Source organism: Plecotus auritus (genome assembly GCF_963455305.1).
Source record: "Plecotus auritus genome assembly, chromosome: 11".
Classification (NCBI taxonomy): domain Eukaryota; kingdom Metazoa; phylum Chordata; class Mammalia; order Chiroptera; family Vespertilionidae; genus Plecotus; species Plecotus auritus.
This window is the reverse complement of record NC_137777.1, coordinates 9293947-9308812: the sequence shown is the minus strand read 5'-3', so window position 1 is coordinate 9308812 and position 14866 is coordinate 9293947. Positions and strand designations below refer to the sequence as shown.

The 14866-nt window shown below is 44.8% G+C and overlaps 1 protein-coding gene across 1 annotated transcript in view; it reads left to right on the top strand.

The window, feature by feature from the left end:
• Nucleotides 1–998: 998 nt before the first annotated feature.
• Nucleotides 999–14866, top strand: part of CDH17 (cadherin 17) — a 45817-nt gene continuing 31949 nt past the window's right edge. Inside the window, exons 1-7 of the mRNA XM_080646562.1 lie at nucleotides 999–1091; nucleotides 8203–8337; nucleotides 9217–9355; nucleotides 10153–10311; nucleotides 10415–10614; nucleotides 12220–12351; nucleotides 12645–12795. Coding sequence (XP_080502688.1) covers nucleotides 1041–1091; nucleotides 8203–8337; nucleotides 9217–9355; nucleotides 10153–10311; nucleotides 10415–10614; nucleotides 12220–12351; nucleotides 12645–12795 — 967 coding nt within the window. The 5' untranslated portion in view covers nucleotides 999–1040. The remainder of the gene's footprint in view (nucleotides 1092–8202; nucleotides 8338–9216; nucleotides 9356–10152; nucleotides 10312–10414; nucleotides 10615–12219; nucleotides 12352–12644; nucleotides 12796–14866) is intronic.

The window sequence follows — 14866 nt, the reverse complement described above, 5'->3', positions numbered from 1 at the left end:
GGACCAGAAGAAATGATGTGTGTGGAGGGTCCAGTCCCATCGCTGCCACACAAGAAACAGTCAGTTTTTCTTAAAGTTACAGTTCAAATTCAGACCAAATTGGACTAAAATGTACCATGTTACTATGTGCCAAGCAAGCATTATATTAGACACATCTGCATATTCTTTTCCCCCTTATACATTCCATTGTCCCTGGGGACACTGTGAACTCTGGGGGGCTGCGACTCTTGCATGAATTTCCTTATAAGCTAACTAGAGGCTTGGTGCACGAAATCCATGCACGGGTGGGGTCCCTAGGTCTGGCCGGCAATCAGGGCCTATCGGGGCAATCTCGCCCAGTCCCAATTGGGGCCAGGACAGCCAGGGCCTGTCGGCTGCTGGCTGTGGGCCGGGGCCTGCCGGCCAGGGGGAGGGACCACAGGAGGTTGGCTGGCCATGGGAGGTTGGCTGTGGGAGCGCACTGACCACCAGGGGCGGCTCCTGCGTTGAGCATCTGCCCTCTGGTGGTCAGTGTGTGGCATAGCGACTGGTTGACCGGTTGTTCGGTTGCTTAGGCCTTTATATATAGAGATGGGAGTGAAGGGAGGTGTTTGAAGAAGCTGGTGTAAAACCATCTAGCATGTAGAAGGCAGAGTGGCACTGTGGGAAGGTCCCGAGCGTTCACGTAGATCCGCATGTATGTGCTGTGTCAACACTTACTCTTAGGAAGTAGCTTCACTTCCCTCGGCTTCATCTGTAAAATGGGAGTGAACAGTCTCCCTGGAGGGCCCTGGCGTGAAGGGTTAGAGGAGAAAAGCAAGGCAAGGCTCATAGCGGTCCATCTTGGCATGGCAAACCCTCAACACATTTTAGACCTCTTTCTGCCCATTGTGACTGGCTGTCACATGGTCTTGAGTCAGGTTAAAAGGTGTTATGTTTCCCACGTCAGTCCTGGAGTTAGCAAGTGATCTGTTCGTAATAGATGGTGACGCTAACTTTTCTTTTTTTAACAGGCAACTGGACATGGCCTGGAGGGGAAGTTCAGTGGACCCCTAAAGCCCATGACGTTCTCTATTTTCGAAGGCCAAGAACCAAGTCAGATCATATTCCAGGTAATGACTGCTTTCGATCGCTGTCGTCTTGACTTCTCATGCTCTCTCAGTAGACGTTCATTCTTCCGTGCAGCAGGAAATAAAATAGAGGCTCGGCAGCTCTCCTTATCATGAGGGATTTCAGAAGCTGAGCAAAACAGAGAGATGTGGCCTGACATCCTCATTTGGGCTTCCTCGATTGTGTCTGGGGCGCGTTCTACCATCTGGGAGCAGGGATCTTGGTGCCTGTAGGCTGCCCCGCCCCCCCGCCCCTCTAAGGGTGGGAAGAGTTCTGAGAGTGGGATGGCCATCTGACCATCAGGCTGGCTGTTCAGTGCGGTCACTGCTTGAAGCGTTTGAAAGCGTGGGTTCTTTGGAGTATGTGTCTGCCCAAAGGCCTGCTTTTCCTCGCCACCACCTCTGAGCCCCACGGGGCCCTTGCCTGTGGTTGACCAAGGCACCCTGGGAGGCAGTCCTGTCCGTTAGGCAGGTAACCGAGAAGAGCAGTGGATTAAAGGGTGGCCTGCAGGTGGGAGTGAGAGGCTTCAGCTATAAAGGGCTCTGAAATAATCCTGGAAATGTAATGGAGGAGAAAAACCTGCTACTGCATTTACCGGAAATCCCCTGGGAAGCCTGCTTGGGGATGCTTTGATAAGCCCCTGGGGGGGGGAGGTGCCCATGACCCCAATCCCCCGTAACTGGGAGGTTGCTAAGCTGCCTCCTAAGGCAGGTGCATTCCGTTGATTGTTGGACAGTTCTGCCCACAGAGGAGAGGCTGAGAGCTGCCGCCTGCCCCCTCTCATTTGGTTTCAGTGTAGATTCGTGCAGAGGGCCCAGAGCATGGCTGGCAGGGTACCCATGTGTCTCTTCCCGCCCTGGCATGCAGGGTGTTATAGAGGTCTGATCTCTCCAGTTGGGGATGTCAGGCAGGGAGGGAGGAGCAAATGCTTTGGGAGCTAACGCTGCTGGGAATTCACTTGGAGAGGAAGGGGGTGGGGATGTCCCAGCAAAGGCCCAGCATGGACACCTGCCCTGTGCTGGGAGAGGGCAGAAGGCCAGTGTGATGGGAGCAGAGAGCAAGAAGAAGAAGTGGGAGAGGGAGCTGCAGAGACAGCCAGGGCCCTGACTCCTAAGGCTCTTAAGTTTTCTCCCAAAAGCAATTGGCCTGAATCAAGTCTCCATTCAGGAAAGACTGCTCTCTACAAACTGCAGGGAGGAAATGAGGATATGGGGCAACGGCTGGGGCTCACACACGAGATCATCTTGTTTACTGACTTTCTCTGCCTTGCCTGGGCCCTGGGTTGTAGATTCTCTCACATTTTTCATTCCTTCCATTTATTTATTTACTAGAGGCCCGTTGCACGAAGATTCGTGCAATAGGCCTTCCTTCCTCTGGCTGGCGGCACTGGTTTTCCTCCAGCACTCAGGACCCAGGCCTTCGCTCTGGCTGCTGCCTTCCATCTTCACTATGGCCGGAGCCTTCAGTCTTCTCCGCCCCTCGCCCTCTCCCTCATAGCAGGTGCCTGTGTATGCAAATTAACCTGCCATCTTTGTTGGGTTAATTTGCATACTCACCCTGATTGGCTGGTGGGCATCATGGAAGTATGGTCAATTTGCATATTTCTCTTTTATTCGTGTAGATGCTTCATAAGCAGGTCAGAACTTTGTGGGCTAGGCACACAATCATTTTCTGTAATGAACCATGCACGAAGTGCCTTCTGTATAGAGGAACTAGGCTGGGTTTGGGGTACAAGATGACTCCCAAACCATTCTTCCCCCAGGGAACTCATGGGTAGGAGAAGAAACATAACAAACATGCAAACACATGCAATGAAGTGTTCTGATTAAAGTCTGGTGGGGTGCAGAGGGGACAAAGGGCAGGTAAAGGAAAGGTGACCAGGTTTCTTTTTCTTTTCTTTTTTCAAAATATATTTTTATTGATTCAGAGAGGAAGGGAGAGGAAGAGAGAGATAGAAACATCAATAATGAGAGAGAATTATTGATTGGCTGCCTCCTGCACACCCCCTACTGGGGATCGAGCCTGCAACCAGGCATATGCCCTTGACTGGAAAGGTTTCATTGACCCTGACACTGAGTGTAACGGGTGGTCCAGGGTTTAGGGTGGGATGCAGTCAGAGGAGAGGCTGCTGAGATCAAGAGGGCGGGACTGGTAAGGCTGTGGGAGACTATAAAAGTCTCGTGGAAGTGATGGTGGCCTGTTTCAAATAAGTATGAAGGGGGACCAGAGGGACAGGGATAAGGAGCAGTGTGAGGAAGTCACACCTGTGGGAACTGAATGAGCGTGAGCTAAGCCAGTGTGTGGGTTGAGGTGCTTAGGATAATTCTTAGGTCTCTGCGTAGTTTGTGATGTATGTGTGTGTGTGGAGGGGTGGGGAGGTGGAAAAGTTAATGAATACGTTTAAGTGTAGTGAGTTTAAGGTTGTCCATCTGTGGGGCAGCCAGCTGGAGAGGTCCAGGAGGCAGTGGTCATATGGGCCTCGAGATATAGAGAGGAGTCTTCTCCTTCAGGTGCCTGTCTAGTGCTTGGGTGACATGAGAGCCTGTCTGCAGTGAGTTATCTCCACTGCCCACAGGGCCAGGCAAGTGAGGAATGAAGCTATTTGGGAATAAGAAAAACAATCGCTGCCCTAGCCGGTTTGGCTCAGTGGATAGAGCGTCGCCCTGTGGACCAAAGGGTCCCGGGTTTGATTCTGGTCAAGGGCGCGTACATCGGTTGCTGGCCCGGGCCCTGGTCAGGGCTCATGCAGGAGGCAACCAATCGATGTGTTTTCTCTCACATTGCTGTTTCTCTCTGTCTTTCCCTCTCTCTAAAAATCAATGGAAAAATACCCTTGGGTGAGGATAAGAAAATAAAAAAAAGCAAAAAATAAGTACGGGAAAAACCCTAGCTGGGCAAATGTGAAATTAAAAGGCGTCTGATACTCCTTTCAGTGTATGGGGCTCTAGGCGGTTGTGGGGACTGTGGGGAACTGAGAGTGCATCAAAGGGGATAGAGCTCCAGACAAGTTTCACATGTCAGAATTTAGGTGCAGTATTACGGGATTTTAAGATTCCTTAAGAAATTTCAGAAAATTTTATATTTATGTAAAATTTCCTCACTTAAGAATATTGACAAAGTTGTTTGTGTTTTTTTTTAAATCACCACATAAGCTAAACTAAACATATTTCTGGGCCAGAGAGTCTGTGGTTACTTCTGAGTGGGAGGACTCAAGGGCAGAAGAGAGTAGGTAGGTGTTCTGTGCGTACAGGCCCACGACCCATTGAATAGAGTCAGGGCTGTCTATGGAGGCAATCCCCGATTCACAAACATCACAGACCTAGACACCGCTGGATAGGGTCATCCGAGAGTCTCTGCGCTCCCAGTCCGCACATTTCTTTTTGTTCTTTTTTCTGTGGACATGCCGCCCAGCTCCTCTCTTCTGAGCAGGAAATGACAGCCTCCTGGTCGTGGGTGCATGTCGCTTGTTTATGGGTGTGTGTGTTGGGGTGGAGGAGTAAGAGATGAGGGAGATTTCCTTCCTGGGATCACAACATCTTTGTGTGAGAAAAGACCTCAGAGACTTCTGATACCAACTGGTTGTTTTACAGAAGGGGAAAACCGAGGCTTAAATAAGTCAATGGCAGGGCTGAGACTAGAAAACAGTCGACCTCTAGTCGCGCATACCGTACTCTGTTGTATTTGTACGTGAAGACAGTGCAGCAAACCCCGCTCTGGGAGACGTGCCTTTGAGCTCTTCCTTGCAGTGTTGGGAAGGGTTATAGATCGCATTCAGCACCGCCTGAAATGTTTTGTCTGGAGTTTGGGAGACACAAAGCAAGCGTGTTGCTCCATGAGGTTGATCCTTGGGTTATTAACGTATCTTAAAATAGAAGGAGAAGGGGAAGGGGAAGGGGAAGGGGAAGGGGGAGGGGGAGGGGGAGGGGGAGGGGGAGGGGGAGGGGGAGGGGAGGAGGAGGAGGAGGAGGAGGAGGAGGAGGAGGAGGAGGAGGAGGAGGAGAAGGAGAAGGAGAAGGAGAAGGAGAAGGAGAAGGAGAAGGAGAAGAAGGAGGAGGAGGAGCAGAAAAAGGGGGGGAGGAGGAGGAAGAGAAGAAGGAGGAAGAGGAGGAGAAGGAGGAGGAGGAGGAGGAGGAGGAGGAGGAGGAGAAGGAGGAGGAAGAAAAAGACCCCAAACATCTACAAACTTTTTTCACTGAGGATTTTTAACTAGTTCAAGCTTAGTACTCTCATAGGCTTCCAGGTCATAAGACAGTATGATACAAATCTGAGAAAGGTCTTCTTTTTTTCTTTGTATTGATACATAGCTCACATGCCATAAAAACCACCCTTTTCAAATGTACTATTTAATGTTTTTTAAAATATCACAAAGATGTCCAACCACCATCACTATCTAACTCCAGAACATTTCATCCACTGTAGAAAAAACATGAGCAGTATCTCCTCATTCTCTTCTCTTCTCAGCTCCTGGCAAACACCAATCTACTTTTGGTCTCTCCAGATTTGACTATCTAGATATTTCTTATAAATGGAGTCCCACAGCATATGGCCTTTTGTGTATGGTTTCTTTTACTTGGCATGATGTTGTCAAGGTTCATTCACCTAGTAGTATGTATTAGCATTTCATTGTTTTTTATGGCTGAATAATATTTCATGGTATGGCTATACCACTGTTTGAATATCCATTTATCAGTTGTTGGACATTTATGGCTATTATGAATAATGCTATTATGGACATTCATGTACCACTTTTTTGAGAGGATACATGTTTTCAGTTCTCCCAGATATGTACATAGGAGTGAAATTGCTAAGTCATAGTTGAACTTTTTGAGAAACTGCCAAACCGTTGTTCATTCTCCACCCTATTTTATGTCCCCATTAGCATTGCATAAGGTTTCTGCTTTCCCCACTTCCTTGCTAGCATTTGTTATTATGCTTTGTATTGTATCTAATCGGGATAAAGTGGTATTTCTTTGTGATTTGGGTTTGCATTTCCCTAATGACTAATAATGTTGAGTATCTTTCCATGTGCTTATTGGCTATTTGTATATCTTCTCTAGAGAAATGTTTATTCAAAACCTTTTCCTGTTTTTTAAAAAAATATGTTTCTTTATTGATTTCAGAGAGGAAGCAAGAGGGAGAGAGAGATACATCGATGATGAGAGAGAATCATTGATCAGCTGCCTCCTGCACACCCCTTACTGGGGATCGAGCCCATAACCCAGGCATGTGCCCTTGGCCGGAATCGAACCTGGGACCCTTCAGTCCACAGGCCAACACTCTATCCATTGAGCCAAACTGGTTAGGGCCTTTTCCTATTTTTTAATGGAGTTTTTTGTCTTTTTAATGATGTAAGAGCTCTTTCTATATTCTGCATACAAATTCCTTATCAGATATCTGATTTGCAAATATTTTCTTATAGTCTATAGATTATCTTTTCACTTTCTTTATAATGTAATTTGAAACACAAAAGCTTGTAATTTTGATTCAAGCTCAATTTTTTCTTTTGCTGTTTGTGCTTTTTAAAAAATCCTCATCCAAGGATATGTTTTTATTGATTTTAGAGAGAAAAGAAGGGAGAGGGAGAGAGAGAGAAACATTGATTGGTTGCCTCCCACACTCATCCCAACTGGGGATTGAATCCACAATCTGGACATGTGCCCTGACCAGGAATTGACCCCCAACCAACTGAACCACACTGGCCAGGGCTGTTGTTTGTGCTTTTGATGTCATATCTAAGAAACTATCCCCATTGCTTTCTCTCATCCAGACTCCTGAACATTATGTTTGTGTATTCTTCTCAGGTTTTATAGTTTTAGCATTTACATTTAGGCCTTTGATGTATTTTTACTATTGATTACTTTTGGAAAATTACCCAATTGTTTGCAGTGAGTAAGCTCTGAGTTAGGTAAAAAAAAAAAAAGGAAGGAAGGAAGGAAGGAAGGAAGGAAGGAAGGAAGGAAGGAAGGAAGGAAGAAAGAAAGAAAGAAAGAAAGGAAGAAAACCTGTGAGTAAGTCCAGATAACAGTTCTCTTGGTAGGTACAAGAAGCCGGGGCTGCGAGGGCCGAGGCAGCAGCCAGGGTGGTTGTGAGGGCTTACCCTTGTACAAATTTTGTGCATCGAGCCTCTAGTATGTTTATAATTGTTATAGTTTCTTGATGAAGTGACCCAAAAATTCTAATAAGAATTTTTGTTTTAAATTGTTATCATTTTAAAATCTGTTTTCTCCCTCATAGTATAGATTAATTTCACCTTCATTTTGAAGGATAATGTTTTAGATATACAATTGGCCGTCATTTTCCTTCAACACTTTGGATCTATCATTCCACTGTCTTCCTGCCTCCATGAGAAATCTACTGTTCTTTTTATTGAGCATCCTATGTACATGATGAATCTTTGCACTTTCAAGATTCTCTGTATTTCACATGTTTGACTATGATGTGTCTAAATTTGGGTTTCTTTGAGTTTATTGTATTTGGAGTTTATTCAACTTCTTGGACATGTAGATTAATGTTTTCTCTCAAATTTGGGAAACTTTGGTTATTCTTTTTTTAAATAATCTTTCTGCCCCTTTTGCTCCTTTCTTCCTTCTATGACTGATTATGCATGTGTTTGCTTGATGGTGTTCCATTGTATCTAGAATTCGGTTAATAATAATTAAGAGATTTTCATATAGAATCTTATCAAATTAAAGCCACTTTTGAATTGTTTTCTGTAATATTGAAATACCTCCTAATTGTTGTCACAATGTTCAGAAGTGTTAAATGACATCTTTTTTTTTAAATCTTAGCAATAAAGCTACTCTTTTAAATATTTTTAGAAGTTAGTAATGTTACAGTTTTCAGAAAAATCTCATCTAACTCCAGTTACCATTCAAAGCATCAGTTGATTTTTGTCCACATATTAAAGTATATTGTATACTGTTTCTTGAAGGAAATGTATTTTTGAATATTAGTTAATGTTCAAGCAAACTTTTAGAATGTAGCAGTTGAAAAACTCAGAACTTCTTAATTAGCAATTGTACAAATGAAAACATTACCTGAAATGGGTGACTTTCTACAAAATCTACAACCCTGTGTTTCTTACAACCTCATCTGACTTTTGCTTTTTCCCAGTTTAAGGCCAGTCCTCCTGCTGAGACTTTCAAACTCACTGGGGAGACAGATGGGATATTTGAGATACAACCAGATGGGCTTCTATATCACAACAGAGCTCTGGACAGGGAAACAAGGGCTGTTCACAAACTCCAGGTGAGTTGGGCCAGGAAAAGTCACCTAACTCCAACCTTTCTGAGCATCCTTTGTCCTGGAAGTATCACCGGCACCTTCACCCCTTGCCTAGAATCCTCTTAGGGCTCTCCTGGCGTTAATGGTATACTTGGTAAACCTCATTTGTCCATTTTTTTTTTTTTTTTTTTTACCAGCTACAGAGGGGTATGGCGAAGGTCCCCTCTTCCTTAGGCTTTTTGATCACAGCAACCCAATTTACATTGCAAAGGCCCTCAGGCATTACTCATTCAAGTATGGCATGCTCAGCCACCTGGATCAAAACCAAGCCAACACGTCTATGATTTTCACGGGCGCCTGCCTGTGTCTGTTGTGTGGGCTCTGGATCCACAAAGAAGGCAGCATCAGTGCTGGGATGAAGCTTCTTTGGATCTTGCAAGAAGCAGAAATAACCGATGGTCACTTTTTGTGTGTGGTATCTGAATATGCAGGCACGATAGAGAGCTGCTTGTCGGGGGGAAGAGCAAGCCGAAAGCTTTCTGTTCAGTAACTTCTACTATTGGATGGACAGGCTGACCATTAAAATGCCTCTGTAAGAGGCCATCGTGCCACTTCCATAGCCTCAGGGACAAGGGGCTCTGATTTCACTGACTCCAGCTACTTAGGAAAGAAGCATGTCTTGTGTACAGCAGACCCCAGCCCTGGGAAAACAGTCACGATAACCCAGACTTCACTGGTAGGGCCCCTCTTCTAGCAGCTCCCGATGTGGGTTTTTAGGGGTGCCCTTCTCCACTACTGTTACCAGCCATTGGTTCTTTGGACTCTAATTTCTCTCAAGTGACTTTTGTTGTGTGACATGAAGTCCAGATTCACCGCGGTGGTTTCCTTTCCTTTCTCCATCAGGTCTCAGCCTTGGACGCTCACGGAAATACAGTGGAGGGTCCGGTCCCCATCACAATAGAAGTGAAGGATATCAACGACAATCGACCCACGTTTCTCCAGTCAAAATACGAAGGCTCAGTAAGGCAGAATTCTCGCCCAGGTAATGGGAGTCCGGAGGTATTTACGGAAAGCAGGAAGGGTATCAGGCAGAAGGGGCCGATTTATGTGGCTAGCAGCTGCAGCTGTCACTCATTAAGCACTTCCTATCTTATTTAAATTTCACAGCAATCCTCCGGGAGTTGTTTTATTTTCCCTATTGCTTTAGGGCAGTGGTTGGCAAACTCATTAGTTAACAGAGCCAAATATCAACAGGACAATGATTGAAATTTCTTTTGAGAGACAAATTTTTTAAACTTAAACTTCTTCTAACGCCACTTCTTCAAAATAGACTCACCCAGCCGAAACCGGTTTGGCTCAGTGGATAGAGCGTCGGCTTGCGGACTGAAGGGTCCCGGGTTCGATTCCGGTCAAGGGCATGTACCTTGGTTGCGGGCACATCCCCAGTGGGAGGTGTGCAGGAGGCAGCTGATCGATGTTTCTCTCTCATCGATGTTTCTAACTCTCTATCCCTCTCCCTTCCTCTCTGTAAAATATCAATAAAAATATATTAAAAAGAAAAATAGACTCACCCAGGCCACGGTATTTTGTGGAAGAGCCACACTCAAGGGGCCAAAGAGCCACATGTGGCTCGCGAGCCGCGGTTTGCCAACCACTGTCCTAGGGAAAGGAAACAGAATAAAGTTTTATTTTCCCACTGATATGAATTATGGCATCTTCACCCCCCCACACACACACCCCCGCAATCTCTCTCTGCATCTTAGAAGGCCAAAGTGGCTCTGGTTGGTTTGGGTTTCAATTAATACCTTTTTCTCTTTCTGGGCATGTTTTGTGAAATAGGAAAGCCTTTCATGTATGTCAATGCTACAGACCTGGATGATCCAGACACTCTCAATGGCCAGCTTTTTTATCAGATTGTCATGCAGCTTCCCAAGATCAACGATGTCATGTACTTTCAGATAAACAACAAAACGGGGGAAATATCACTTACCCTTGCAGGTAAGTCAAGGGATGCCGTCATAGGACTGATTCCGAAGAAGGGACCTACATCTGTGTCAGCTTCGGACACATTTCCCTTTCTGTTCTTTCCTACTTTCCATAGGATCTAAGGAATTGGATCCCAGTAAGAACCCTTTCTATAATCTGGTGGTCTCAGTGAAGGACATGGGAGGCCAGACTGAGAATTCCTTCAGTGACAGCACATCTGTGGACATTACAGTGAAGGAGAATATTTGGAAAGCACCCCAACCTGTGGAGATTGTAGAAAACTCGACTGATCCTCACCCCATCAAAATCACTCAGGTAGTGCCTAAGAAATGCCTAGAGCCCATTAGATACATGTTCTCCCTTTGTACAAGCCCACTCTCATGGTCTTCACTGATATAGTTATTATGTACATTTTTCACATAGCATAATTATAAAGCAAACTAAATAGAAAAGGTTCCTGGCCCCAAGTCTCTGGAGTTTACTATCATGGGTAAATTCTGACCAAACTGGATTCATATCTCTAGCTCTCACTCTATCTATCTATCTATCTATCTATCTATCTATCTATCTATCTCCATCTCCCATCATCTGTATCTGTATCTATCTATATATCTTTAAAAGAGAACTTCATCTAAGATTCCCAAGATACCATTGATGTTTGTTGTTCCCTGTCAGTAGTCTGGGATATGGCTGCACTAGAGTGGGTTGTATATGACACACACATCATGTACATGTATATGATTTGAATTTTGAAAAGCTGCTTCTTATTCTGGTGGGGAAAGTCTCTATCCAGTAGACTCATCCCATCACAGACGGAGGGACATGGACAGGATTGACCAAGAGTTGAGTAGGCAGCTCTTTACCTTTGGAGACCACCCTCCTCCAACTCCATCTCCCCTCTTCATTCACATGCTCTCCCTTCCCACCTCTGTGACTGATGCTCTCACCCTGAGTCCCCTCTTCCCTTAGCTCCTATAAATACATGCTGGCTCCACTCAGATCTGATCTTTTCTGGAAAATCAGGGGTTTCCTTGACATGAAAGCTGTGGGTTAGTGAGAGAGCACTGGGTTTGGAAGCAGATGACCAAAACCATGTCCTAGCTCCATTACGTTAATGACTGATCATAGAAGAAGTCATTTAACTGTTCTGAGCCCCAACCTCTCGACAGTAAAATGGGGATAATAACATCTCTCTGGCTTTTCGTGGAGATTAAGTAAGAGGTCGTGTCTGTGAAAGAGGATAACAGGGATCCATGTTATGAGTGAGTCCCAGCCTGTGGTTCCCCTAAGACTGTTTTAAAATGACACTGTTGTTAAGAGGCCCTGGGATGGTCCATCCCATACATATTGTATAGCTTAAAAGAATTTTTATTTATTGAATGTTGAATGAATGAACTTCTCCACCAGGAGGAAAAAAGAATGAAAGCCAGAGTTATTCTGCTTTACCAATTAAGAAAGTATGTTAGGCCCTAACTGGTTTGGCTCAGTGGATAGAGTGTCGGCCTGTGGACTGAAGGGTCCCAGGTTCGATTCCGGTCAAGGGCATGTACCTTGGTTGCGGGCACATCCCCAGTAGGAGGTGTGCAAGAGGCAGCTGATCGATGTTTCTCTCCCATCGATGTTTCTAACTCTCTGTCCCTCTTCCTTCCTCTCTGTAACAAATCAATAAAATACATTTAAAAAAAAAAAAGAAAGAAAGTATGTTAGGACTGAATCCCATGACAATTGCAGACTTGGAGCCTTTACTAAAGTCTCTATCCGTTATTTAGGCTATTCCCATAAGGATTTGTAAATGCTAAAAGGAATGCATATGCTTGTTTGCTTTCGGGGCTGTCAAAGAAAAGAAATTCTGGGGTGCCACACCCAGTGCCTTTCCTCACAATTTGGTATCTTTCCTGACGATGCACTTTGACCCTACAGGTGCGGTGGAATGAGCCAGGTGCTCACTATTCCTTAGTCGAAAAGGAGAAGCTGCCAAGATTCCCCTTTTCAATTGACCAGGAGGGAGATATTTATGTGACTCAGCCTTTGGACAGAGAAGAAAAGGATTCAGTGAGTAAAACTGGGAGGAGTTTCACAAGTGACTAGACCAAGTGCTATGCTCACCGAGAGCTGAGAGCAGAAAAGATTTCACTTAAAACCAGTAACCAAAACCCCAAACCGCAGATTATTGATTTCAAGACATGATACTATCCCCACAAATCTGATTCATTTTTTTTCTCATGTCCCAATTCTAAGTAAACTGGAAATAAGGGGTTAAACGAAATAGAATTGGAACAGTCATTTTCTCTGCCTTTGAAAGGCAATGATGGGGTCATGTCTTAACGCTGATCTCCCTGTTGTAGTACGTTTTCTACGTGATTGCAAAGGATGAGCTTGGAAAACCACTTGCCTTCCCACTGGAAATTCATGTGAAAGTTAAAGACATTAATGATAACCCACCTACATGTCCACCTACAATGCCGGTATTTGAGGTCCAGGAGAATGAAAGAATAGGTAAGGAATGGGAGCTGTTCAAAGCTGTGTAACTGTCTTTCTTCTGTTAACTCTATACTCCCTTTATCCTCTCTGTCTTGGAGAAGGTGGGCAGGTAAACCTGATGGATGATCAATTATCCACTAGCACAGTGTAGAGGTTGAATACACCTTGAGACTCATACAAGTATAGTTTTCTGGCTCAGTTACTATCTGGGTAGTGTTCTTAAATTGGAGCATTTATGGCTGCCATCACCACCACTACCACTATTACTATCCCTACTAGTACTGTTACCACTATTAATACTACTACACCATCCTTACTACCAGCACTAACACCATAACCACTCACACCATTATCCTGTGTACATGTATAAGCTTATCTCATTTGCAAGGTTTTTACATAGATCCTTATTTGCCCTCTAACAAACTCAGTAACAGATAAAACAGCACCGAATTTGATACATAATTTAAATCAGCCTTTATACCCAAGGTCAGATACTCTTGCAATAAATAAGCACAACAAATGGAAATTGACTTTTGACCCTTGATGCTCCCTCTCTAGGAAGCTGATAATAATAGTTCAGGAGGCTGGTAGATGAAGCTCAAGTCCTATCCATTTTTGTCTTTTTGTTCTTGACTTGCTTTGTTTTCTTTAACCGTGTCTCATGGTATGTTTAGTTTTACACGGGGACAACTACTATGAGAACATTATGATCTCTGGAAGTGTTACAACTTCCCTGGATTTAGGAAAACTCTTGTCTGTTACTCCTGGGTGTTGAGTCAATTGGCTGAGCAGGCTGGCTTTTCTTGAAATACTTTTGTCTGTCGTTTCCTGTAAGTTTCAGAGATGGTACAAGGTTAGCAGTGTCTTCTGACTGCAATGCCTAGGTCTCTGCTGCCCTTCTGGGCAGATCCTCACATGTCTGGGGACCTTCTCGTCATTTTCTTTTTCTCTCTCTCTCCTTGCCACACACTTTTGACATAGTGGCTGCTGTCCTGGTGGCCTGGAACAGCATGGCTTGCTTGCATGGCTTGCTTGCTCAATGCTTATATTTTTCTCCGCACTGTCAGGAGTCCTATGTAGGCTATGTATTATCAGTGTGTGTTGCTTAGGTCCTCTCTTTTTCATTTATCCCAATTCTTGCTGCAACAGGAACTGTTAAATGACAACTCAAAGGATTTTAATTAATTACTGGTAGCCCTGCGCACAAATCCGTGCACCAGTAGCTCGCCAGTAGCTCACTGCCGCCCTTGAGTAGCTCTCCACCCGTCACTCCCCGCTCCCCATAGCTTACTGCCCTGCCCCCTCCTGTAGCTCTCTGCCGCCCGCTTGTAGCGCGCTGCCCCACCCTCCTGCTGATCTGTGATTCGGTCGTTACTTGCTTTGGCGTAACAACCATTTGTATATTACATCTTTATTATAAGGGAGAATCTTCTAACAGTGACAGTTGCGTAACAATGGAATGTGTGTCAGTAGCCAAGAATCACTTTTTGGAAATCTGGGATGATCTGTGATGCCGAGTGAAGGCAGAAGACCCTTGGGGACCCTTCCAGATGATGCCTCAAGTCCCTTTGCATACGGTCTAACCTTTAGTTGTCTATTGCTGCATAACAAATTGCAGCATAAAACAACAAACATTTAGTATTTCACAGTTTCTGTGAGTCAGAAATGGGTCAGGAATTCTTACACATCAACACAGATTGAGTTGATTCTATATATGTAGGCTAAAAGAGATGTAAAACGATGCCCCTGCCTGGTGTGTGTGTGGGGGGGGAGGGGGGGCAGGGGGGCTCACTGTTTAGCTCAAGAAATACTAAATTATTTCCTTGTACGGCTATATTCTCCTATTTGGTGTCTTATATTAGCCAGAATCTTGTGAGGCTCAAGTATTAGCAATGCCAACAGTGCTTTTGGAATCCCGCCTGCTACCAAGTCCTATGTGCTCATATAGGAATTCGCCTTTCATAAAGCATTTCCCAGTGCCCCGAGAATCAGATTGAGATGCCACTTGTTCCTGGCCTTTGTCTCAGAGACATGGCACTCCTTTCTCTTCTCATCCACAAATACTTTACTCACCCTGAGTGGCACC